At 38.5% G+C, this 27895-nt stretch overlaps 1 protein-coding gene across 4 annotated transcripts in view; it reads left to right on the top strand.

Annotated features, from left to right (window-relative positions):
• The first annotated feature begins 11294 nt into the window (after positions 1 to 11294).
• Positions 11295 to 27895, top strand: part of LOC145989792 (splicing factor U2af 38 kDa subunit-like) — a 49511-nt gene continuing 32910 nt past the window's right edge. For 2 of the 4 annotated variants that reach the window (XM_083125130.1, XM_083125128.1), the window contains exons 1-3: positions 11295 to 11484; positions 19853 to 19940; positions 25797 to 25863. In XM_083125130.1, coding sequence (XP_082981256.1) covers positions 11441 to 11484; positions 19853 to 19940; positions 25797 to 25863 — 199 coding nt within the window. In that variant the 5' untranslated portion in view covers positions 11295 to 11440. The remainder of the gene's footprint in view (positions 11485 to 19852; positions 19941 to 25796; positions 25864 to 27895) is intronic. The other 2 variants (XM_083125132.1, XM_083125131.1) reach the window with 1 other exon arrangement.

The following is a 27895-nucleotide window of genomic DNA, read 5'->3' as shown; positions in this document are numbered from 1 at the left end:
ACTATTATTGGGGAAAATATGCCATGGTGGCCCCCCCTGGAAAAAAATACCTTCCTTGCCCGTCCCTTGAAAAAATCCTGCGGACGTACATGCATCCGGATGGTGACATCCTCACACTCCGGAATACTTTTGCGGGTGAAGGAGGATAGGCCGTAGGGTGAGAGAGGTTGATTTAAAATGAACACCTCACAACAAGAGAGAAGAAAAATGTGACAATATTTAAAAATTCACCCCCAAATATGCATTTTATTTTATATGTAGCGTACAATAAAATATGACTGCCTTAAAATATTTCTGTATTCTACAGTCTTCTTTCCCCACTTTTATGCTTCTCTAAGTTTCCGTTTTAGTTTCCCTTGGTGTCTTTGCTGCATAATCCAGCATTTTTGAACGGGATTTAAAGGACATACGAGTGTGTTTTGGATGAAGTAACTTTAGAGATGTTGAAGTACACTCTGGAGGATACTGGAATGTGTGACATTGAGGTGTAGATCGACCACGTTGTGACACGCACATTTGTCATTAGTTACGAGACGATGAGGGATAGGTGATATTTGAATTCCAAATTAGTTAGCCGCGCCCGTGACGGAGTGGTTAGCACATCGCGCTACGACGCCAGGGATCCCGGGATCGAATCATGGCCTCGGCATGGATGTTTGTGAATTTCCATTCATCGATTTCATCATATCATCATCATTCATCCCCATCTTCGCAAATCAGCCATAAGTGGCACAAGAGGGGAAGTAAAATAAAGCAAATGAATCAAACCAAATGAGTTATTTCCATTATTTTTATCTAATTAATAATAAATCATAACACTTTCAAACATCAAATAAATTTAATGAAGAGACCCCGGTTTCAAAACGTAATTTATCTCAATGTGTCACATTCTTCTAGCAAGGTTTCTTTTAGTAAAATATGAGAGAAAATTAATCCTTTGGTACGGAACCGTTTTACTCCTGGGGGATAAGATGTAAATTTTGTATTTGATTTTTTTTAAAATTTAGCGTTGCTTTTCGTACACTTTTGGCTAATCCCGACGATGAGAATGAGTGATCGTCAGACAAAATTGATGAAGGGACACTCACAAATAACACCCATGCCGGGATTCGAGCCACGGAACTTCAGTGATGAGTCTGAAAGTCGGCCACCAGGCAAGATGTGCATTTTTAACTTTACTTTTTTACATACATTCAATAAATTTCAACAGGCCATCAGTAATACACTGCTTATTCCGCATCTGTTGACAAATGGAATGTTTTTACACCTTGTAGGCTATGTGGATTATTTTTTTTCATAAGTTTGCAACACTGTTAGGGTACACGTGCTTTTGTTTACAGAAGGTCTTAAGTTATATGATTCTCACTTTAGTCTAGCAGAGATAGATTAATCAATCTCACATCTCTAATTATTTTCAAATCACAATATTTATTGTCCTGTTAAAGTCACAGTTTCTTTATCACGCGCGTCTCGTCCCTCGGTGGGATCCGCAAGCAAAAGTGGCCTAGCTCGCTCTTCTTCCACCTTAGCAGTTCCAGGTAGAAACGGGTTTCCGAAGGAAAAGAGAAGATTTCTGCCTCTACCTCCCTTGTCTCATCGCCCCCGCTGCAATGGTTGAAAGCCCGTGCTTTCAGGTCCCCCAGTCTATCTCCTATAGGACAGATAGGGGATTGGTTTCCATTCGATTCCCTTGTAAATCATCTAAAGAACTAAAGGGAAAATTTTCTGCAGTACTTATGATCTCTGTATTTACACAACATTTTACACGTTGTACAATATGTATGTATAATATGGGATGTAGCTTTATTATTTATGAAATGGGAACGTGTTATGTGCAGACAATAATGTTATGCTTTTTTTCTTTTTTTTTTAATATGGAATATATAATGATTAAATTACAAATATTTGCTCAGGCTCTCTCTTGCTCTCGTTTTAGTTTTTTTTTTTTTTTAATACATATACTAATCTCTTGGCCTCCAACGGATGTATTTATTTGGGCAAGAGAACGCACATTCATATTGTTGTTGGTTTGGTTTATTTTACTTCGCTTTTCTGCAACATTTGGTTATTGCGAAAATGAGGATGATGTGATGAAATTAATGAAGGAACCTCGAACAATCCAGGCCGGGATTCGAACCCGTGATGAGCGTGCATTCTTGTTCCTGTGTTGTACTCTGCAGTGAATAATGAAATAATTTGAAATGAAAAATGTATCTCAGAACTCAAGAAGGCAAATGAATATTATTGAAGAAACTACAAAAAGTGTGTTTTGTTACCTGTTTTAATTCTGTGCATAAAGTGTACTTAAAACACCAAATCACCCAACCGTGGGGGAGTGGTTATCACAGCGCGCTAGGACACCAGGAGTTCCGGGTTCGAACTCCGACCTGGGCATGGGTGTTCTTTGTGTTTGTCCCTTCATTAATTTATCGTATCATCTTCGTAATTAACCAAATGTGAGAAAAAAGCGACGCTAAGTAACAAAAATCAAATCAAATCATTGATTGATTGCTTGATTTGGTTTATTTTACTTCGCTTTTCCGCCACTTTTGGCTAATCGCGAAGATGATACAACATAATTGATGAAGGGACACACTCAAAGAATGCCCATGGCCAAGCCGAGATTCGAACCCAGGATCTCTCGTTTAGTAGTCAAATCAAATCTTTCTTATTTTCAAATGGGGTGGGGGTTACGTGTACTTTTTTTAGTACTCATTCATCATTTTGCAATCTTTTCCTGTTATTGACGTTCTATTTTTAGGAATACTGGGCCCTAAATGGGGGTAATTATGAGCCACACCAACCCCCACTTGAGCACGCCACTGATTGCTACCCCAAGTATCGACGTCACCGCACGTCACTGCATACACACTGCAATAACACAAACAAGTAACAGCAAGTAACCAAGAATAACACTCTTGCGCACAGTACGAAATTAACACGCTCTTGGTTTACATCTGCTCGCCACTATATTCACAGCTCTGTCTTCGTCTAATCGCGAAGGAACAAAAAACTCGAGCCGGAGATTTCGGATTGCAAGGAACCTCATGAAAACCATTGACTTTTAACGGTTTCGTCTGCAGCGTAATCTTGATACAGTGTTGCACATTCGAAACCTCCAAACGATCCCCATCAACACAAAACTCTTTCAAGGATATTAACTTAAGCAGGACGTTACTGGTCAAAACTATGATTAAAATGTTTATTTCTTGCTCTTAACATCGTTTCTAAAGCGTATTTCTTGTGTATATAAGGGCAAAACTTAGATGAATTACAGATGATGAATTTTAATACATGTTAGTCCTCGTTTTGCAATATTTATATAAATGTCTGGATATGTTCATAAAAATAAGCGGGCATTACAGGGCGCAAATGTCGGCATCTCCGTCAGCGCCTCCCGCCACGCTTCTCCCGATCTCGCGGCTGAAGATCGAAATGGGCGCACTGTATTTACTAGCTAGCATTTGTTATGTGTCATTTCATTACTTCTGCAGATATGTTGGCAAAGATTCACTTAAGCATACTTTATAATATAATAATAACACTAGTTTTATAGAATTATATTTCCCTCACTTTTCCATTTACAAAATATATCTAAACTTTCGTACGTTTTGAGTTCGTCATGCGTGTACATGAGATACTTAGCTATACAACTGGCGGCCACAAAGACACGATCATATTTTAATAATCTGCTCTGCAGTTGATCATCCGACGGATTCTAGACGCCAACTCCTTCATAGTAGAACTTTAACAAATACCTTTCTTGACTATCGTCGCAGAAGTGATGTAAACAATCGCCCATTTCTTACTTCGTATGCCGGTGAATCTGCACTGGAAACAACGGGGACTCGCCTAAACCGGAAGTTCCGGGGGGACCGGGCAAGACCTACCAATGTTTATGTTTACATTTTTAACACGGTCTATAATGGAAGTAAATGGAGTTTTCGCTGCATCGTCTGATTCTTTTACATGAAGCATTTCTATGAATGTGATAATTGCTATGACATTTGGTACAGTGGTCGCGAAGATATTAACGAACATTCTAGACAGTCGACCACGTCCTGTTATCGTCATACAGTACTTTCGTTAATAATACGGGTGAAAAAATACGCGCGGAATGCTCTTGGCAACTAAATTTTTGTGTTTGAATTAGGTTCATTATTATTATCATCATCATTTCTTTTAAAGATATACACACTGAAGCATTTGTATTTTGGATATTTACTGTCTCTTTTCTTCCGCTTTAAACTAATCGCGGCGATGATGATAATGATGATTCCATGAAACGACAAGGGGAACCCCACAAAACTTTCTTAGTGCCATCGACATGAGTGTAAGGAAACTTTCAAACCAATGGGACAAGCGACACGGGATGTTCACACTGTCACACTAGTGACACACACTTCCAGACTGTAAAATATCATTCATTGCACATGAGGGTCCAAACAGCAAACGACACGTTCATATGGCGTATTCGCGTGCTACTTGTTACTTCGGTCGGAAAGCTCCTTAAAGGAAGGGTGCTCAGACCGAAGTGACGCGCTACAGGGGGAGTTCCCAACTAAGTGACAAGTGACATGGTGCCTTCAGTCTATTGGCAAGCGTTCGCTGCTAATTGTGCGAACAACAGATAGGCGACACGAAAAACCGCACATTACAACAACAGATCTAAAAAAAAAAGTAAGAATCATAGAACTTAAGACCTTCTGTAAACAAAAGCACGTGTACCCTAACAGTGTTGCAAACTTATGGAAAAAATAATCCACATAGCCTACAAGGTGTAAAAACATTCCATTTGTCAACAGATGCGGAATAAGCAGTGTATCACTGAGTGATGATCTGTTGAAAGTTATTGAATGTATGTTAAAAAAAAAGTTTAAAAATGTACATCTTGCCTGGTGGCTGATTTTCAGACTTATCACCGAAGTTCCCTGGCTCGAATCCCTCCATGGGTGTTATTTGTGAGTGTCCCTTCATCAATTTCATCTGACGATCACTTATTTTCATCGTCGGGATTAGCCAAAAGTGGAAGAAAAGCAACGCTAAATTAAAAAATCAAATACAAAATGTACATCTTATCCCCCAGAAGTAAGACGGTTCCGTACCAAAGGATTAATTTTCTCTGATATTTTAATAAAAAACCTTGCTAGAAGAATGTGACACATGAGATAAAAAGTGTTATGATTTATTATTATAGATAATGAAAGTAAGCTAATACATATGATTTGATTGACTAAATTAATAATTCTGCAGCAAAGACACAAAGGGAAACTAAAACGGCAACTTAGAAAAGCATAAAAGTGGGGAAAGAAGACTATAGAATACAGCAATATTTTGAGGCAGTCACATTTTATTGTACGCTACATATAAAATAAAATGCATATTTGGGGGTGAATTTTTAAATATTGTCACATTTTTCTTCTCTCTTGTTGTGAGGTGTTCATTTTAAATCAACCTCCCTCACCCTACCGCCTGCCCTCCTTCACCCGCAAAAGTATTCCGGAGTGTGAGGATGTCACCATCCGGATGGTGAACACCTCTGTATTATAGATCGACTCCTGCGTCCCACCCCCTTCCCATCCTCGGAGGATCGTCACTGACAATGTGAAATCACACTATCATATGCCGAGAATCGATATACCACTTCCGTTTCTGTACTTGACTTAGTGAGAAGTATTGTGGTTGGCAACAGCCTAATAACGGATTTCTTCCGCATCATGTAGTCCGTTCTATGAAAGTACGCTAATGGAAGACAAACGTGTAAATTACATTGGATTATACATTTTAAAATATATTTTCATTAAAGGTTTCTATTTATAATAATAATACGTGATTATTGTATAAATTACAATCGATCACGTGAACAGCAAGAAAATAGCGCCAGTTTCGAACATGGCGACTTCCATGAGTGCAGGAAGGTCTCCCGTGTTTTCAGAGTTGTCTTTCGGAAATACAGCCGTTTGAAAAGTGGCAAGAAGCAGGTTGTTCTTAATGTTTATGCGACGTTGTGTCGGTGCTATCCTGAGCAAGCAGTGAAGTTGGTGTCCAGGTGTAATAGTGTGTCTGCGTCTTTGTGTTTTCGGTGTGGTGAAACAAAGGAAAACGACCGGTCACCGATTTTGAGATAAGCGCAATACAATGCGAGGTGCTTTCGTATTCTTTCAATCAAAGAACCGTCCTGTCCACTGTAGAGAAGATGTTGATAGTGATGATTGATAACGATCTCCCCAATTTTAGCAGTCGACGTTAAATCGCCTCTTGTGCCACGTCGAGTTCCTTTTTTGCAAGCAAATTTGACAGACCGTACTCTGACATGATGTCTAGCGCCGAAAATGCCTCAAGTTCAAAAAGGAAGTACTGAATCAAGGTAAGAGAATACATTACTTGCATGAAACGCGCGTAAAGAATGTGCTTATTATCGTCTTCTTGTTTTCTAGTGCACGAGAAACCGAGAGAAAGATAAACAATCTCTCTTTATTCCCCGGCTCTTCTTTGTTTAGCTTCTGCTAAAACTGGCGGTATATTTGTTGCACAAAGGAGAAAACAAAACTCTACATGTCAACAATGTTGTGCAATAATTTGGTGGAAATAAAACCAAAAGGCTTGAATCTCTATCTCTATCTCTCTCTCTCTCTCTCTCTCTCTCTCTTGTATAACTTTGGCGCTGTCATACTGAGAGAGGAGGAGGGAAGGGGGATCTGTTAACCCAGTGTCAGATAAATGGGACTTTTGGCGTAGAAAAACATGTTCATTCTTGAACAAGAACACGTATTTAATCACTTGTAGAAAATTTATTATACTCCAATGTGTAGATTATCAGTTAAAATAAGAATACGTTTTTCCATGTTACGTAAAATTAAAGGTTGCGAGTGAGCAGCATATGATGACCGCACCATTCACGAACAGCTGGCGCGGAGTGATACGTTACTCGAAGTGAGACGGTTGTTTACAGAAGGTCGGAAGGTTCGTGATTCTTACTTTAGGCGCCACGATAAGTCACACGTGCCGCTTTGTCGCTTGTGCGTCGCTCAAACTGGACCATTTCCTCAATAGCTTGCAACATGTTGTTTGTTATTTATTTATTTATTTATTTCGTCTTCTTTTACATGGCGAAGTTAAGGCTGTGGAGCCTTTTCTTCCACTTGACCATGTTTACAAAAAAATTGAATATGAAATAATTAAAATTTTGAAAAAAAAGGAAGAAAAAAAATATATAAAAAATTACAGAGAAATAAAAAATACAAAGAGAAATTACATATAAGAAAGGTAATCTAACCTATAGATACGGACACACACACTCACACACACACATACATATCTTTGCCCTTACACACGTACAAGCAAATACATAACACTACACTTACTTAAGCACAGTCCAATATTACACCTACTTAAAACACAGTCCAATACGGTATACTTTGATGATAATTCATCATATTACTCTAATTCATTTTAGTGCCTTACGTCCTTCTATCATTCTCTGCACCCGCCATATTAATAGAGAAATCAAACATTTAATTTTCATTGTATAATATGTGTAACTTTAACAATTTTTTGAACGTCACAATTGAGGAAGAGACATGAATTTCAGGTGGCAACTTGTTCCAAAGGCCTGCTGAGGTAACAGTAAAAGAATTTGCATAAAAGTTGGATTTGTGGAGTGGAATGGACAGCAGAGACCTTTCGCGCGATCTGGTGTTGTGGCTGTGAAAGTCGGAAAGATGTTGAAATCGGTTATAGAGATATTGCGGGTCTTTTATTTGAAGGATTTTGTACAGTAAAATTAACTTATGAAAATTACGTTTATCGCTTAATTTAAGCCACTCGACCTTCGCAAAGTACGATGTCAAATGGTCTGAATATTTTAGGTCGAAAACGAAACGAATGCAGGCATTTTGAATTCGCTGCAGTCGTTTAGCTTGCTCGTGATTGACATCCAAGAAAGCAATGTCGCAATAGTCAAGAATGGGAAATACAAGAGACTGGACCAGTTTAATTTTTATGCGTTCAGGGAGGAAGTTTTTGAGCCGATAGAGTGAATGCAATGCACAGAAAGCTCTTCTAGATACAGAGTTAACTTGCTCTGCCCAGGTGAGATGTTGGTTGAGTATCACACCCAGATTCTTAACAGTAGTGGAGAAGGGCAGATGAATGTCATTTATGTTGAGTCTAGGGAGGCTAGATTTATCTATTTTGCTCAAAATTCTAGGGGAACCTACAAGAATACACTGGGTTTTAGTCGGGTTTAGATGTAAGCCATGGTGTGCAGACCAAGTACTTATTTGTTTAAGGTCATTGTTCACAATTTCTATTGCATGCAGTATTTCTTGCGGGGGGAAAGAGAAATATAACTGAAAATCGTCGGCATAGATATGGTATTTACAGCCGTTAAGCACCGTCGGGAGGTCGTTTATATACAGAGCAAATAAGAGGGGGCCGAGTACAGTGCCTTGAGGGACACCACATGGAATGTTTTTCCACGACGATTTTCCATATAGGTCAACGACACATTGTCGACGTTCTTGTAGATAGGAGCAGAACCAATTAACCGCGGAGTCGGAAAAATTGAAAATCGATGATAATTTAGCGAGTAGAATTTCATGATCAATTGTCTGAAAAGCTTTTGTAAAGTCTAGAAGTACCAGAATCGTAAGTTGTTTATTGTCCATGGCTAGCCTCATGTCATCGGTTACGTTGACAAGAGCCGTGCAAGTGCTGTGGTTACTTCGAAAGCCAGACTGAAGAGGATCTATTAAATTATTCCGCGTTAGAAAGTCCCGGGTTTGATCGCTAACGAGATGCTCTAGGGCTTTAGACAAGGCTGGGAGGATGCTGATTGGTCGGTAATCGTTGATGTTTATTATGTTGTTTGTTTTAGGTATAGGGCGTACCAGGGCGAGTTTCCAAGACGAGGGAAATGCGCCGGTAAGTAAAGAAAAATTAAAAATATGAGTGATAGGAGCAAGTACGTGGTAGAGAATTTTTTTAATCATGAGGATAGAAATTTCATCTACTCCTACGGCCGATGACTTTATCTTCTGTAACGATTTTCTGACCTGTTCCGGCGAAAAATAAGAAAAACAAAATTTTGGAGCAGTTGTGGAGCGTGTTTCAATGTTACGAATCGTTTCGTGTTTCACATTATCATCGACGATCGGAAGATCACAAAAGTGATCGTTCAATACTTCCGGTGGAAATTTATTCACGGATTCGTGGTTTCTCCGTTTCCCAACTCCCAGTATTTTCAATTTTTTCCAGAGGACGTCAGGTTTGCTTTCGTATGTTAGTAGTTCAGACGCGAATCGACGCCTTGATTTTCGCACTTCCTGGGTGCAACGGTTCCTCATAATTCTGTAATTTTCAAAGATGGATGTGTTATAATCACCGACCTTGATCGCCTTCCTATATTTGGTGTACGCTTTGTCACGCATCGCCATAAGCCGGTGCAACTCGTCCGTCAGCCAGGGAGCAGGGGGACGCGAAACACGCTTCTTCCTGACTGGAGCATGTTTATTGTACAATTGGAGGATAAAGGTATTTAACAATAAGACTTGCTCATCCACTGTAGGTAACGTACTGATTAAATGCCATGGTACAAGGGCACCGTCTTCATTTAGGCGGGCTTCGTTAATGTTTTTGAGGTCTCTATATGAAACTTGTTTTGCTTTGTATTTAGGAATGCGAAGATAATAGGACACGTAAATTAAATCGTGGTAGGAAATTCCAGGCACTGGTATTTGGCCATGGCGCGTTACACGATTTTCGTCAGAAACCAAGATGACGTCAAGCCACGAGTCGGAAGTGGCCGTGTGGTGGGTTGGATTTAAATGGCAAATGGAAAGATTTAAAGCAGAGAACGTATCACGGAATTCTATAACCTTTTCTTTTTTGCTACATAGGTCGGTATTCATATCTCCCAGAATGATCGTGTGTGAATATTTTGGTAGAAAGAAACGTCGTTCTCGAAGTTATCAAGGCGAGTGCAAGGTGGACGATAGACTACCGCCAGGAGGAGTTTTTGTTGACAGATACTGATTTCGAGGATTATATATTCCGATGAACCTTCATAGGCATCGGGCGACTTTGAGAGAATTTTGGCAGGGACGTCCTCGCGCAAATAAATTGCCACTCCCCCTCCCCTCTTTCCGATTCTGTCTTTCCTAAATAAACGAAATCCCGGAAGATGCACCAGATCGTCCGAAAGACTCTCCTTCAACCATGTTTCCGAGACCAGTAAGGCATGTACGTCTTTGTTTATTTGAATTATATTTTCTACTTCTAGGAAATGAGCGATGCGCATGTGCGATGCAATGAGTGTCTTGATTTAGGGAGATTGCGCACCAAAGCAACAAGGGGCACGCGACACTTATCTCTTGAGGATTTCACCAACCGAACGCTGGCCTGTGCTTCCCGTCATGCCGCTACGATGTGAAATGTTGCTCTTGATTGGCTCGTTTCCAAGCAACATGTGTCGCTTCGGTGTGAAGTTGCCTTGGACCGAAGGACCCGCGTCGCTTTGGTGTGAAATCCTCGTATCGTTTGTCGTGTGTCGCTTTGGTGTAAAATCTCCTTGAGGAAACGGTGCAGTCAGAGCTTGTGTCCCTACAGTTCGAAAGGCTGCATTGATTACGAACTGCTCGCTTCCAAGCGACACTTGTGGTTTGTCGCCTCGGTATGAAATATCTCTCAGGATACTATTTATATTCTAATAACATAGAAAAATAAAACTCTAGTACACAATCCATCACCTGACGTCCGGAATCACTTTGCGATGTTTCTTCTTGGGTTACGCATGCTATTTATTTATTAATTTTATTTTACTTTTCTTTCCAAATTAATGTCATTTCGTGACTGCAAATCACTCCACAAATAAAACTGTTTCCATCAATTCACGTACCGCCTTTCAAGACAAACAAATCTACACAAGATATTCCAAAAACTGACAAAGCCGCATTAATTTTATAAGAAAATTAGCACCGACATTGATCGCACTGCCATCTATGTTTCTCATCCGTCTGGGGAACCAGTTTCGTGTATAGTAGGGCAACCAAATGTAGAACCATAGGTAGAACGAAATTTAATGTGGCACGAATATCACAAAACATGAAAAATTACTTTCTGTTAACTTATGTTATTGGCTTACGTTCGCCCGGATCTGGAATTAGTGGCTTAGATTCAGTCCTAGAAACATGTTTATTCTTTTAAAGTTGATTTTGAGGGGAATATTTGTTTTGTTCATCTTTCTACGGCATAGGACAAGTTGTCTCTTCCGAAACATTAGCCAATAGAGAACAAGCTTATTTTGTCGATAATTGGTACCGTCGCCATTTTGCAATAACCTGTTTGTGAGCTTCTAAACCCCTACAATATTTGTAGGTACGAGTTTATTTAAATGTTGCGTATGTGAGCATGGACTTGTTCTGAATAGACTTCGTAGAGAATGGCAGAATATTTAGCTTCAATCTTTGGCACAGAAAAAGATAAGTAAGTACATATATGTAAAAAGAGTTTGTTTTGTGTGTGTGCGCTGAACCATTAACCAGGCGCACATCTTTCACCACCTTAAGTAGGCGCGTGGGGGTAAATTTTACCACCAAATATAAAATATTATTTATAATAAAGTAAGATTCATATGCGCCAAAGATAATTTTTATGTGATTACATTTACTATTTTCGGTACCAGTTTCATAGATCGGAGACACATTAAAATCGGATATTTTGTGTTTCGCATGGTTCGTACTTACCAATTGTGGGTAACAGTTCGTTATATCGGAGGCACTATCAATATGTTTATTCATCATTAAGCATTACAATAATGCAATAGATGTCGTCATTGGTACAAATATAAAAAAAATAAGGAACGACTTGAGATGACTGGACCCCTCTCTGATTTTCTTCATATTTGGCATACTCACTAATTGAGGCCTCCTAATCACGAATCTGAAGTTAAAATTTGTCGGAAACGTCTAGAAATTGCAAAATAAGCAAAAATAAGGCGTTAGTTTTCGGAATGGAAACAGTCGATTTTCGCGAAATTTTTTGTTTCACAAGCAAATATATATATTCCTGATACTACCACGACACCAAATTTTAACTATGTTTGCCTAACCTAACCTAACCACATGCCAATGGTTCGTGGGGCTAGTGTCAATGTTTCGCAATTATTTGCAATTTCTAGATCCTGATACTACCACGACAAAATTTTAACTATATTTGCCTAACCTAACCGAAACTAACCTATCCACGTGCCAATGGTTCGTGGGGCTAGCATCAATGGTTCGCAATTTCTAGACGTTTCCGACAAATTTTAACTTCAGATTCGTGATTAGGAGGCCTCAATTAGTGACTGTCAAATATGAAGAAAATCGGAGAGGGGTCCGGTCATCTCAAGTCATACCAAACAGAATACAAGAATAGTATAAACATACAAATGTAAGACATAATACAAGAATAATATAAACATACAAATATAAGACATAAAACAAGAATAGTATAAACATAGAAATATGTCATGATACAAGAATAGCATATATATATCTAAAACTCTCTACCAGAATAGCTTAAACAAGCCTACATAAATAAATATATAGGGTGAGTATGAAGAGGACAGTATTACATGTATTACGAGTTCTAGAAATTTAAATCATCTTTTGAGTGCAGAATAAATTCATCTATTGAGTAGAAAACCTTTTCTCTTAGCCAATCTTGTAGCACCCTTCTAAATTTTTCAAGAGGTGCACAGTGAGCTGTCCCTGGCAGCTGGTTGAAGAGTTTTATTCCCATGCGTTTGTAATTATTTTGTACTTTGCTTAGCCTGGTTGATGGTGTGTCCAACTTATAACTGAATCTTGTGTTGTGTCTGTGTATAGAGTATCTTATTTTGAATTTATGAATATTTTCTTTGATAAACATTAGGCAGCTAAATATGTATAGGCATGGAACAGTCATTATTTTATATTGCTTGAAAAGAGGTGTGCACGAAACAGATTGGTTGAATATTCCAGCCATATTTCTTACGGCTTTTTTCTGCCAAATGAATACATTGCCAGCATTTGATGAGTTACCCCATAATAAAACCCCATATGTTAAATGGCTATGAAAAAAGGCATAATAAGATTGTACCAATAAATTTTCACTTACACAGGATCTAAGTTTATTTAATAAGAAGATGACTGGCCAGTTTGCAGCATAATTTGTTTGTTTCCACATCCCATGATAATTTTGAATCTAGATATAGACCAAGAAGCTTTACTGAGGTACATTCAATGTCGTTATTTAGGGTGAATATTATTTTCTCTGTTTTGTTTTGATTAGTGGTCAATTGATTAGTTTCAAACCAGAAAGTGGACTTCTCTTCTACTTCTTTGTCCAGTTCTTCAAGTATGCATTTATTATTGCCAATTGTGAGGAAAGTAGTATCGTCTGCATACAAAACAGTTTTATGGAGTATGAAGCTGGGTAGATCATTTACATAAATGTTAAAAAGGAAAGGACCAAGAACAGAACCTTAGGGAACTCCGCTTTCAATATTTAGGAGATCTGATTGTTTACTGTTTATACTGACCCTCTGCTGTCTATTTGCTAGATACGATTTTATGAGAGAGAGTTCAGCTTCTAGGATACCATAAGAGCGTACCTTTTTTATCAGCATTTGGTGTGAAACTGAATCAAAAGCCTTACTTAAATCAATAAGCGTTGCACTCACGGAAATTTAGATTCAGAAGCATCCAGTACTGTTGCAACAATGCTTTCTTTTGCTTTTGTGGTACATGAATGAGCTCTAAAACCATACTGAGCATTTGTGAGTAAATTATTATTTGAAAAATACTTATCTAGCTGAATTTGTATGCAGTGTTCTATAATTTTTGATAGAATAGGCACAAGTGATACGTATTGGGTTGGACTTATCTCCTTTTTTATGTATTGGAACAACAACTGAGATTTTGAGGCATGTAGGAAACCACCCACTGTTAAACATCCAAATAATAAGAGTAGTAATTGGGTACTGCATAACATCAATAATTTTTTTATAACAAAGTTTTTGATAAACCATACAAATCCTCAGATTTTGAATTGTTTAATTTTTGTGTTCCTTTAATAATATCCATTGGCTTAACTTCATACCATCTAAATCTAGGCAGATTACTACTATTGTCATGTGATATTGGTATACCGTTTACATCGCCATGGATACATTACAATCCAATATTGGTACTACTTCGATCTCGTGAAAACACCTGTAACTCATTTATTTCGTCCTTTTTAACATTCCTACTTACATATTCTGCATTATGGAACATTATGCTTTTCTCACGAAAGTAATAGAGGATCGCCCCACAAACCATTCACAGATAGCCCCACATACCATTCACACATAGTTCCAAACACCATTCACACATAGTCCCAAACACCATTAACACATAGTCCCAAACACCATTCACGCATAGCCCCAAACACCATTCACGCATAGCCCCAAAAACCATTCACGGTAAGGTTAGGTTAAGTTCCGTTAGGTTAGGCAAACATAGTTAAAAATTCATTTTTCTAGAAAACAACATGAATTCGCGCAAAACAAGATTACACAATGAAAGAAAATACATTGGCGAACTTCGATAATGCTATAGAAACTGATTTCCAAAAGTAGTTTCTTCTGTAAAAATGAAGAAATCTGTTTTCACTAGATCGAAGTGTTACCCGGATATTTTGTGTTTCTCATGGTTCATAGTTACGAATTGTGGGTAAAATTTTTGTTTCCGAAAAACGTATTTCTTCAATTTTGCAGGAGAAAGTACTCACGGAAATGAGTTTATTTATACTTAGGAAGGTCTTGGAAGGGTTTTTTCCCCTCACTTAATTTTTTTTGCCGGTAAATCATGTAATTTTCGACATTAATTTCACTCCGATGCATGAAAGATGTGAAGGAATTGGAATGTCCCAAAAAATAAATTATCTTCAAATTTTAAATATTTTTTTAACTGTTTGCCTAACCTAACCTTGCCGTGCATGGTTCGTGGGGCTATTTATGAATGGTTCGTGGGGCTATCCGTGCATGGTTCATGGGGCTATTTATGAATGGTTCGTGGGGCTATCCATGAATGGTTCATGGGGTTACACGTGCATGGTTCATGGAGTTTTCGATCCCGAAAAAAATATTGTTCTAATTTTAAAAAACAAATTTAACTATGTTTGCCTAACCTAACCTTGCTGTGCATGGTTCGTGGAGTTTTTGAACCTGAAAAAAAATTTTTTTCTAATTTTAAAAAACAATTTTAAGTATGTTTGCTTAACCCATTAATGCATAAAGTTTACAAACCCCTTTCATGAAATTTTTTTCATGGTTTTGGTATCAGTACAATTCAAGTAAGACACTATATACGATACATTTTTATTTTTACAATGTATGTAAGAGATACAGTGCGTCCGATAAATCGGACACTGTGCACTACGATCACTTCCGTGTGTCCAATAAATCGGGACACTGTGCACAATGACCACTTTCATGTTTTGTCTATAAATAGCTGTCCCAAGGAAAAAGTATTGCTGTGGAAAATATGTAACCAAAAGAAAATGAAACGCTTAAGATCAGTCATGTGCAATGGCGGATATTGGGTTCCAAATCGGGGGAGAGCAAGGTTCCAAATGTAGGGGGCAAAGACAGTATATTTCCCTTTGTAGATAAGGTCTATCATAGTGCGGGTGCAAAAGTGACGAAAAATTGGGAGGCACTGCTCCCCTAATCGCCGCCTCTGGTCATGTGTATGTTTACATATTCGAAGAAACAATGCAAAAGGAAACATTTGGAATAGAAATCAACTAATATACACAAAATTATTATTACAGTACAGAACAAAGTCGTCCGTTATCAGTTTGTATCTGTGAACTGGAAATCTATCATGTAACCACTACTAGAGCTTTTTTGCCCAGTTCTTGAACCTAAAACGGATCAGCTTTCCTCTAATGAACTGTTTTGCGTAGTGCCTCCTGTAGTAAGGAATCGTACTCTTGTCGATGGAAAGCATTTCGTCCACACCCCCATGCTGTTTGAAAGATGAGGAAAGTTTCTCCAAATATGGCCGTATCCTGTACAGACTATCGGACTCATCTATTTGTATATTGTCATTCAAATGAATATTATGCAGACCACAACGAATGCTTTCAGAAAGTATCGAAGTAGTATCTTTTTCTTTTGACGAAAACATACCTTTGTTTGAATATTTTGCATAACCTGACAAAAAGAGACCACCAAGAACAACAAGAAGTTCTTCTTTCGTCAAATCAAGATTTTTTGCGAAGCATACAATTTGGATTCATTTGGTATACATTTAGCATGTCCTCATCAAAAAATAAATTATAAAAGTCTAATTGCGATTCACAGTTTCGTGCTTCTTCAGATGGTTCAATACAGCAGCACTCAGTTTGTAATTAGAATGAAGGTAGACTTTTCTTCCACAAGGGTCTTGATTTTGTCTGAAGACATATTCTTTTTTTTTTTTTGAAGCACCAGTGTCATGTGTAGTGGTAGATGTAGACTCTACATTACTGGATGAACCTTTACAATCAACACAACTTCGTATCTTAGTTTGCACCTCACAAACGCTCATTAGCGTACTTTGCCAAAAATTGTTTAGATTGGCCGCATGCTCATCATCAGATTTATCACTGTCTTCGTCTGTATCCTTGCCATCCACTGGTGGTGTAACATAAATGAGTTGTTCCTCCTCCTCCTCCACATCTTCATTCTCCAAAGTAGTCAAAATTTGATCACATACACACACGCACGCACAGATACATACACATATGCACACATACACACACTACACTAATGCATAAACACGCATACATTCACACACTAATGCATAAACATGCACACATTCACACACTAATGCATAAACATGCACACATTCAAACACTAATGCATAAACACTCACACGTTCACACACTATTGCATAAAGACGCACACATACATGCATACACACGCACACATACATACACTAATGCACACACACATAGGCACGCACAATTACAAGCATATATGCACACATACATACATTGACAATGTCTAAACATCAAAGGTATCGAAAATTTTACAGGAAATGGAAAATCTGCATAAAGTGCTCAATGTGCATAGTGTCCGATATATCGGACACTATATTTTCTCTCGCAATAGCAGTTCAGGGATGAAACTAATGCACAAATTATTGTTACATATTTGATTACTAATGTTTCTTACGCATATTTGTCAAAACACATCTCGGATAAATGTCAACTACTATATATGAATTGAAATTAGCTTTCCCATTACGCAGGTACGCAGTACAGCTCTCTCTCCATGTTTCACTCCCTTACAATTTGGCGGGAAATTTACAATGTTGCCAAGCCTGTGGGGTGACATATGCATCACAGAGGTACCAAAGAACTAGATTTGATAAATATAACCAATTAAAGTAAAACAGTGTTACAAAGAAATGCAAATATGTCAACGTCCGATTAATCGGACACCATGCATTAATGGGTTAACCTAACAGAACCTAACCTAACCTTGCCGTGCATGGTTCGTGGGGCTATTATCAATCGTTCGTGGGGCTATCCATGCATGGTTCATGCGTTTTTCGAACCTGGAAAGAAATACAAAATCAGTAACATGAAAGTAGGTATTTTTCTATGAAGAAGGTTGCAACACTGCATAACCACTGATCATGGACAACACCAGTCAAGATTTCTCCGCCATATCGCTTGTAACGCAAGCGAAAGCGAACAAAAAAAAAAATACTCTATGTCTAAAATTGAGATTATTTGCATGGAATAAACTAAATGCCACCTTCAAGAATCATTAGGAATGCAGAATACGTAAGTATCAATGTGAAAAATAAGTCAATTAGAGACGTTTGGTGGTTACTGAAATTTTACCCGAATGGTGTATTGCAGAACATATGCTTTTTACACGAAAATAACATCGATTTTTCACATTACGAGTAACTCTTTTGGTTCCTTTCTTCCATTGCGGAACATACAATATGTCGCGCACAGCTGTGGATCATCTCGCGTTGTTCTTGTATTTTGTGAATTTGGAGTGGGTAATACCTACTTTTGTGTTCATTATGTCATCACAAACCATTGTCGGATAGCCCCAAAAACCATTCATGATAGCACCGTGGACCATTTCTGAAAAGGTTAGGTTAGGTAAGCATAGTTAAAAAAAAAATCTCTTAAAAGAAGGCATGGTTGGAAACACTGGTTGATTTCTTCAACTTCCTTTTTGGGCAACAGGATGAGGGCTGTTAATGTGTATTACTTCACCACTCTTGTAAAATACTCGGCATTCTGAATTGCAGCTGTACTTGGGCTGGAAAGATTATGTTTTGTAGCATGATGCTTCAGCAGCCCTCCTACACCATTGCAAGGCCCCTTCCCATGACCAGTATCACTGTATGCTCACTCCATTGGCACAAGCGACTTAGTCAATTCAAACAGTTGGTAACGATTTTTGAAGTGACTAGGGACAACATCAGAAATCACTTCCAATTTGCGACATTTTAAAGATTGTGGGTGCCCCAGGTCCTATGGGTTCAACAGGAAGGCATCACTCAATATCAAAGGAAGATACTGATGCAGTTGAACAAATTTTTAGTTCGTTGAATTGCTAATTTCAGTTCTAAGCGGAGTGCACAGAAGTGGTATGCTTTGGAACCTGTAATATGTTTTGAAAGCTGTGTCTGTTACTTATCTTTATGAAGAATTAAAATGCCATGTCAAATAAGACTACATTTTGATTTCATGACACCAATACGTGAGAATATGGTAATGGAAACTGGTTTAATGTATGGCAAAATTTTCAATTGTTTATAAAACCTGTTGAACTCAAAAGTGAAAGTTCTCCTTTTCAGAGAATGTAGTACTGTATGGTACTGATTAACAGTAAAAAAATCAAAATTTTTGGGATTGGCAATTTTGAAATAAATATTATTTTTTATTTTTCAAAAATAATTTCAGAAGACTACAGCAAGAACTTGGATACATATTTCCAAACGGAGGTTATCATTTTAATCAGAAACATATTCTCTTTCAATTACAAAAAACAGCAACGAAATACCTTGAACCATTCCAGAGATAGAGCATTTTAATATTTTGTGGAAAATCGCACGTGAGAAGTGATGCCCGAGGTGCCATCTTTGGCGACCTGTATCTTGGGCCAATTTTTTTTGTTTTTCACATAACAAAAAAATACGGGTTTCTTACTTTGTCCTGAATTTTAACATAACTTTAATTCAATAACATCTGAGACCCCCTGCCTGAATTGATATGATCTAGGCCAATGGGATTTGGATCAATAAAAGTTGCAAGTTTTCACATCTAAGGAGAAAAATTCAAGGAATTCCCGGTGAGTGGCCACCATGAATACCCAGTGGAGGCACATGACACAGTGGTTTGGATCCCTCTTTAAACTGTAGGTCCAGTCCCGATTAGCCTTTGTGTGCAGAAAGTGGACTTAAAACAACAAATCAGTCAATGGATCAAAAACTTTCTATTGTATTTTATGGTGTTCATTACCAGATTGGTTGAAATTACTGCAAAAGAACTGCTTTTAGTTTTAAATCTCGGTTACACTAATACGTGTGTGTGGAATAAGTAAGCTTTTAAATATTGCTTAAAGAAGCATTATATGTAAGTCAAAGTAGCAGTGAAAATTTGAATTGATCCAAAATGAAATCTGATGTCATAGTGAATTTTATTGCATGATAAGTTGAGAGTAGTTCATGTAAGCAAGATTTACTTGTTTGATTACATGGTAAATGTCTGTTCTGTTCTTTAAATTGCATTTTTTCCTTAATGTGCTTTTTTCTTTCTCTCATAGAGTTAATTGTTCATTCTACTTCAAAATCGGTGCATGTCGACATGGAGACCGCTGTTCAAGAATTCATAATAAACCCACATTCAGTCAGGTAAGTATTCTTGCAACCCTCTATGTACACACATACTGATGGGCAAATGTAGAATTGAACTTACATTATTAGTTCGTGTTAATAAGTTTTAAAAATTCAAATTTCTCTTTGTGTCAACTGTCACACTTTGTATATTTTACGTGCCCACCCCCACCCCACTGCACACAAATACATATACAGGGTGTCATTTTATTTGGCACCCACGGACCACAGATTCGTATAGAGGACATCAAAACCAACAACTTTTCTCAGTATCATTTTTCTCAATTTGATGCTCACCCGTTCAAAAAATACAATTTTGCCGCTTGGATGCTGGCAACCCAACACAACATTTGATCTTATCTGTGACATCATTTCCTGCGGCGAAACTGCGCACGGAACTGTGCAAGGAACACACAAATTTTGTGAAAATGACAAACTACCAACCACATTATTAGCTGTAAAACGAAACGAGAAATGCGTCCAGTAGACCGAACATCATAGCCTACCAGCCTGATGATCAGCAGTCATCTTGGAGGAAGTGAACGAACGATATGAGAAATGGTAAAAACGTATTCAAAATGAAGTGTCAATATCGGATTTTGTCTCAGCCTACATGTCAAATATCAACAACAATAAATGTTATTAGACTTACAGCTTACATGTGTCTGTTTACGCCCAGTTACATGTCAAATATTTGCAAATTTCATTGAAAGGTTGATATCTACAGGTTTGTGTCCAGATGCCTTGTGGTACTTTTGTGCTGATAACGTAAGTATCCGAGGTTCACGTTGTTACATTATGGCTAAAATACGTACAACCAGATTAACAATCTAATGATGAATCAGTAGCGAATATACTGCCCTGTTCACAGTTGCAAACTATTCCATGTGTATCTGGTGCATAGATAAACACAGTCGTTGGGAGCTTGTATTACTACTACTTATATCCCTGTATTATCAACCATTTTTGTCACTTGCCTCATGATGCCCTGAATAAACATTGTATTATTGTTGCTTACCTTTGGAATTTTGAGTTCTTCCATTTCTATTTTGTCAGCTGTTCAGTGTGTCACAGACAACTAGTATCAGAAGGACGAAGTGGATAGACTAAATCAGGGCGCGAAATTTCCGGTCGCCAGGTCGCCATTGGCGACCAAAAGTTTTGGGCTGGCGACTAAAATTTCGTTGTTTCAAATGTGTGTCAAACACGCTTCAAGACTTCACCTCTTGAGAGAAACGGCAGAAGTTATAGAAGAAATTCTAAAACTGAGTGATATCCACACTATTAGGTGGTTAGCCAGCAAAGAACGTGCAATAAGAGCTCTCTTGCAACCATGGAAAGTTGTTGTGACCCATCTTGAACAGGTGGCCCATAAAAAAAGTGTAAAAAGTAAAGTGTTCCCCTGTGCATAGCACCACGCCCTGAAGGCGTATAGGGGGTGTGGGGGTAACGCCCCACACTTTCTTGATCCGGTCGTGAGTGGGGGTGATGTGATCAGCATCACGCCCCTGACCGCCTTTACCCCCCAGGGTTTCCCCCAGGTACCCATGTTATTCGACGCTGGGTAGGCGCCGGAGCCGCTTCCACCGTTAGAAAAGTTCCCGGATTTGAACCGGCCGGGGACAGGTGGCCCATAGAAGAGACAATGATGGCGTTAAAGCTAAGGATTTGCTGAAAAGTTTGAAGCCATTTATATTTGTTAAGCTTCTGTACTTCCTTTTGAATTTCTACGGGCAATTGAACCCTTTAAGCGTGGCACTACAAAATAAGAATCTTTTGATTTCATCTCTGAAAATAAGAATTGAACACTGTATTTCAGTTGTGGCTGACCTGGAATCTAATGTTGGACCAAGCGAACAAGATTTCTTGGACCATGTATCCATTTCAGGGAAGATCAGGGGTGTGCAAGAGTTTCAGACTGTTAGAGGAAACTTAATTAACAATGCGAAGGTGTACATCACAGAAACATTGCCGTCTATGTCAACAGATGTGATTGCATCTCTGCATGTTTTCGACACCTTGGGTTAGCCTCCCAAAGAAAATATTCTTCAGTTTGGGATAGAAGAAATAAAGAAGCTCTACATATACTTGAACCCGAGCCTTTATAATGAGAAAATGGATGTTCTGTCAGCAGAGTGGACATAATACAAACTTTTGTTTTCTTCTCCAGCTTTGAATCAGACGCTGGAGAAAATCCACAGTGCCGATCCACAGTGCGGAGTCTTCAGCAAGATTCCCCAATTTGCTCAAGATTTTGACATTTTGTGCTGTTCTACCAATGAGCACAGCCTCATGTGAGGGAGGTTTCAACTATCACAACAGACTCAAGACTACTTACAGGAACTCTCTGAAGACTGAGACACTGGATGATTTGCTCAGAGTTTTCGTAAACGGACCCCCCTCCCCCCATCCTCCCTGTCAGAGTTTGACCCAGCAGCTGCGATTGATAAGTGGTACTTCAGTGCAGAACGACAGCGCTACACAAACATAATTCCTAACTCTTTAATAATTGCTCATATTTTTATTATTTATCAATATAAAATAGTGGCGACCAAAGATTTTAGTCTGGCGACTGACTTCAAACTTGAAATTTCATGCCCTGGACTAAATTGTAGATGCCATCTAACTAGAGGGGCCTCCCGGATGGTGCAGTGGTAGCGTCGTCGCCTTGTAATCAACGGGTCCCGGGTTCGATACCCGGTGGAGGCACATAGTGGTTCGGATCCCACTTTAAACTGTAGGTCCAGTCCCGATTAGCCTTACTGTGCACAAATTGGACTTAAAATACCAAATCAATCAAACCATCCAACTAGATTTGCAAATATTTGACATGTAAGCTGAGACAAAATTCGATATGACCACTTCCACTTGAATTCTATTTTCTTTCTACATTTTTTTTGTTTACTTCCCGTTAGGTTACACAGCGTGTTTTCTCGTTTTGTTTTACGGTACATAATGTGGCTGATTGTAGCTATGTCATTTTTCACAGAATATGTGTGTTCCGGGCAACCCTGGAATGCATAGCTTCACGACGGGATATGACGTCACAAATGAAATCAAATGTTGTGGGTGGTTGCCAGCATTCAGTGGCGAAATGGGCTTTTTTGAAAGACTGTAGCACCGAAGCAACAGTCCCGAGAAAAACGTTACTGAGAAAGGTTGTTTGTTTTTATGTCCTCTATACGTTTCCATGGTCCGTGGGTGCCATTAAAATGACACCCTGTATGTTACAGAGAGAATATTTAATGTTATTTGGGTTTGCAGTGAATAGAGTGATTTTGTTAGTTTTTTTGATAAATTTGTTGTTTAGTCACCGTAGGGTTAGGCAACACACACAACGTTATGCAAGAGAGTGCTTATTTCAGGATATAGGTGTCCCATTTTCATTGCCGGTGACTATACCCAATCATCGTTTTGAAGGATTTTTGAACTATTTTAATATTTTTTAATCTACTTCAGTATTTAGAGCCTAACTTAAGCTTTTTAGGACCTATTTTAGGATTTTTAGAACCTATTTTAAGGTTTTATAACCTATTTTATGATTTTTAGAGCCTATTTTAGGAACCTAAAAGCACACTTTTTAGAACCTAAAAATCCAAGGTCTAATCACTACACATTAGGGCTGAGTTGATACCGATGCCAATTTAATTTGTTTTGCTTTATTTTAGTTCGTTTTTTGTGCCACTTTTGGCTAATTTGTGAAGATGGGGATGAGTGATGATATGATGAAATTGATGAATGGACACTCACAAACATACATGCCCAGGCCACTCACAAACATACATACCCAGGCCACTCACAAACATACATGCTCACCACTCCACCACGGAGCCGGCACCAATGTTCATGTATTGGTATCGGCTGATACCATTGGTATCATCATTGGAAAGTATATGTTGCATTTTACTTACCTATTCTTTTCTGGTGTTTTAATCATTTGTGCGGTCCACAAAATATTGCATGACACTTTTGCAGAGTCTAATTATCATGGACGTTATGTAAAATTCTTTTGATTGCACCACTTGATTTTGCACCAATATTGTGTGGAAGAAACTGTGTTTTGTGATTAGATAACAGGTATTGTAATATTCGGATGTACTTTTTAAAGTACACTCCTCATAAAAAGTTTGGAATACATATTGTTATATTAGACAATAGGTGATAGGCACTGTGGCATTGTCAGCAGTGGCGTAGCGTTATAGTACGCCCGGCGTTCCCAGATTTAAAATTTCAAAAATGCTTAAATGCTGTGATTATAAAGTAAAACGTGACTAATTTCATATATGTTTGACCTTCATGGCATTATAATGGCTATTTTTCGCGATCCGCTTGCAACGCTCCACTCTCAACACTCGTTCTAGCATCTCTTTTCAATGCCTTTCCCGGCCGGACGCCGAGCACATTCGGCGTACAGGACTCCTATATTCCTTGCTGCCTTTATGGAGGGAAAGCTTCCATTTCTACAGCACGCACGTAAATGGGCTCTCTTACGCTGGCGTACAAGAGGTCTACCGTGATTGGTTCATGTGACCCTTCCTGCCTTCTGAAGCAGACGACAGCGGTAGCATTCCTACCCGGTTCTTCGCTCTCATGCAACTCGTGCTATGTGATGCTACAATACGCAATATTGACTGACGTAACTTTACCAATCTCAAATATACTGCTTCTTAATGGCCACTGCATTGTATAATTTATCGCACGAACAGCGATGTGTATTAGAAACTAAAAGATCAACACAGTTTTTGTCAAATAAGTTGGTGAAGTCCTCATGATAGAAATTCAGCCTGTGGCTGCTCTACCACTTAACCTGCAAAACTAATATTTTTTTATTGTATTTTTTCGTTATTATCTAACTACTTAATATTGTGTGAATGGAAATGTTTAGCGTTCATTTGAAAACTCTTAACATCGAATGGTCTCTGGAGAAAATTATTTTAAAATGTTTATCAGCATTCTCAAGATGTAATAAACAGTGGTCTGAATTACTAATCGGCACTGTTACGTCAGTAGAGTGTACGATATTTGAATCATCCACTCTGCTTTTCACAGTGCGCCAAGACGACAGAGGTCCCTGGTTCGAATCCCGGCGTGAGCACGGGTGTGCTTTGTCAGTGTCCCTTCATCAATATCATCACTCATATTCATATTCGCAATTAACCAAAAGTGGTAGAAAAGCGAAGTAAAGTAAACCAAATCAATCAGTAGTTGGATCGCCCACAACAATGACGTCTACTGTTGTGCAGAGGCGCTTGTGATTCAGGTAGATTTTTAATGACTTGCGTCATGCAGAAAGATATAAAAAAAGGTATAGAACACCAGAGTTCAAAACATCTGTGGCATAGTGAGGCATCTAATTTTCTAGCTAAAACATGCAATGATGATGTTTTATTGAAAACCCAGCTTACTTCAGGCAAATAATACCTGTGGCGGCTAATACCATAAGTAAATTATTAAGCAAGAAAGGGCCGACTCTTCCTTCGGACTTGGCGTTCCCACCCGAAATGTCCATGCTACGCCACTGATTGTCAGCAAAAAAGACAAAAACGTATGACAGACAGGTACCATGTGTTGTTGCATTCCCAGCCCATTGTCTAATGTAACAATATTCAGAACTTCTTGTAAGAAGTGTATTTTAAAGCAAAGCTCTGGTAAATTGATGCTTATGATTGGATTGCAATTCTCGGCCACTAATGTTAATCGTTATTTTGGTCGACTTTTACATTTTACATTTGTCAAGCATCGGTATCAGTACGGGGTATTTGTTTCAAGTGATATGGGCTCAGTCCTGTTACACATATAAACACATCTCGACAACATTGTGGTTGATTACATTCACGTACTGAAAGTTTCAATTTTTCTGTTTTACTCTTTCAGACAGTTCTCCTGCAGAACTTGTACGTCAATCCGCAGAACTCGGCGAAGTCTGCAGATGGATCCCATTGTAAGTAAGGTGGTATTGTTGTAAGGAGGTTTAATTTGAGCACCTTTCTTTATCAACCCTCTGGGAAGTGCAAAGTGTTCAGTTGTTTTTCCTATATAAGTACTCATAGCAAATGGAGGAAAGCTAAATAAGTCTTTCATGTGCAAGAAATTTGAAAATACCATATCTTCAGAAAACTCAAGAGTAATTGAACTCCTTAAAATTTTGCGTAACCTGCATGATAACATAAACCATGGAAGGTAACAGTAGGTAGTATTGATCAGGCTGGCAATTGCTATGTAGGCTCAGCCCAAATGATAATGGTGGATATTTGTACAAACAATATATTTTGGCACCGAAATGTGACATCACATAATATTTGTGATTGGCAATATTGTAGGTGCTGTATCTGTATCAGTTTATGTAAGAACATCGGTCTAATTAAAAATTCCAAAATTTTCCCATTTGATATTCTAAGAAAAACTTTAATAAATACGGAGAAACTAGTACTCACTTTTATCTGCGAAGCTGTTTTTTCTTTTTCAATCAATTTCAGTGGCCACTGCCACCATCCTCGTTGGAACTTGCTGTACTGTTGCTTGGTGTGCGTCTTTTGTTTGTAGTTCTCTGGCTGCCACTAGGTGCGCTGCTGTTAACTGTGTCGTCTGCTATTTCTGGGCGATATATGTTGTAGTAGGGTGCGCTTACCCACTATCGACGTTTAGCTCGTGCATTTCCTTGATTTTGGTGTCTACGAGCGTGTGGGCAGTATGTTTGATTTGAGCCTTTTGAATTTTATGGCTATTGTATTTGATATGTTTAGCAAGACCAGTAGTGGGTTGGGCTTTTTTCACATCTGCTAGGTGCTTTTGAAATCTTTCATTGACAGATCTGATTGACCTGCCGATGTAATGTGCCTTGCATTCACACTCTGCATCGTATACACCTGGGTTATGAAGGGGAGATGATGTACTGTTTGTGTTTGTTCAGTTTATCAGCTATTTTGGAATTGGGTTTGTGCGCTACTTTGATGCCATATGGGAGAAGGGCTTTTGATATGCGGTTGGAAGTGGTGGGATGGTAGGGGAAGGCAAACCATTTATATTGGCCACTGGAGGTTGATTGTGTTTGGTTAGGGTGTCTGGCCTGTATTTCCGCTTTACTGCACCAAGTGGAAAGTTGTGCTTCAGTGTAGCCATGTTTCAGGGCTATTTCAGTGATGGTGGCTATCTCCTCTCGTAGATCCTCTTCTCTACAACAGTAGGAGAAGGCTCTTAGATAAAAGTTCAGCCACATGTTGACTTTTTGCTTGGGGGGATGGCTACAGAGAGCATGTATGTACTGGTTGCCTGCATCCGGTTTTCTGTATACGGTGGTTGTGAATTTGTTAAGTGCACGGCTGATGGTGATGTCCAGGAAGTTGATTTTACCATGTTTTTCTTGTTCTACGGTGAAGAGCATCCACCCCAGGCTACCTAGCGGCAGCCAGAGAACTACAAACAAAAGATGCACTCCAAGCAACAGTACAGCAAGTTCCACTTTTCCCAATTATGAAAAACTTTAAATTAGGAATGGGACAGTTTAAACAAAAATTGTGTTTCGCTACTATTTTTATGAATAAAAACATATAATTCATATGCCCGGCTATCATAAAGTAAATTTCTAAGCGCACAGTTTATTTTTTCAAAGGCAAAACTCATTACAGTCACATACTTACATATGTTGATTAAGGGCCTGTGAGTGTCCTTTCATCACTCGTCCTCATCTCCGCAATTAGCCAAATCAATCACTATGGTTATTTAGCAGGTTAATGAACATTCATTTTTTTTCCAAGGAGTATTTGTGATTTTATATTCATTCAGTAGAATATTAGTAGTTTTATATGTGTAGTTTATTGGTATTTGCAAAAAAAAACATGTATTGGTCCATCCCTGCCTAAAATTAATGTAAAGTTCAGCAATTTTTTTTATGTATAATTCATATGCATTGCTTGTTTTAGAAAATGTCTATTATTATGGTTTTCCTTTCTCTAAGATAGAACCCATTACAGTCA

This window comes from Lepisma saccharinum, chromosome 7, assembly GCF_977018435.1.
Source record: "Lepisma saccharinum chromosome 7, izLepSacc3.1, whole genome shotgun sequence".
NCBI lineage: Eukaryota > Metazoa > Arthropoda > Insecta > Zygentoma > Lepismatidae > Lepisma > Lepisma saccharinum.
The sequence above is the reverse complement of the archived record's forward strand: the minus strand, read 5'-3'. Positions and strand labels throughout refer to the sequence as shown.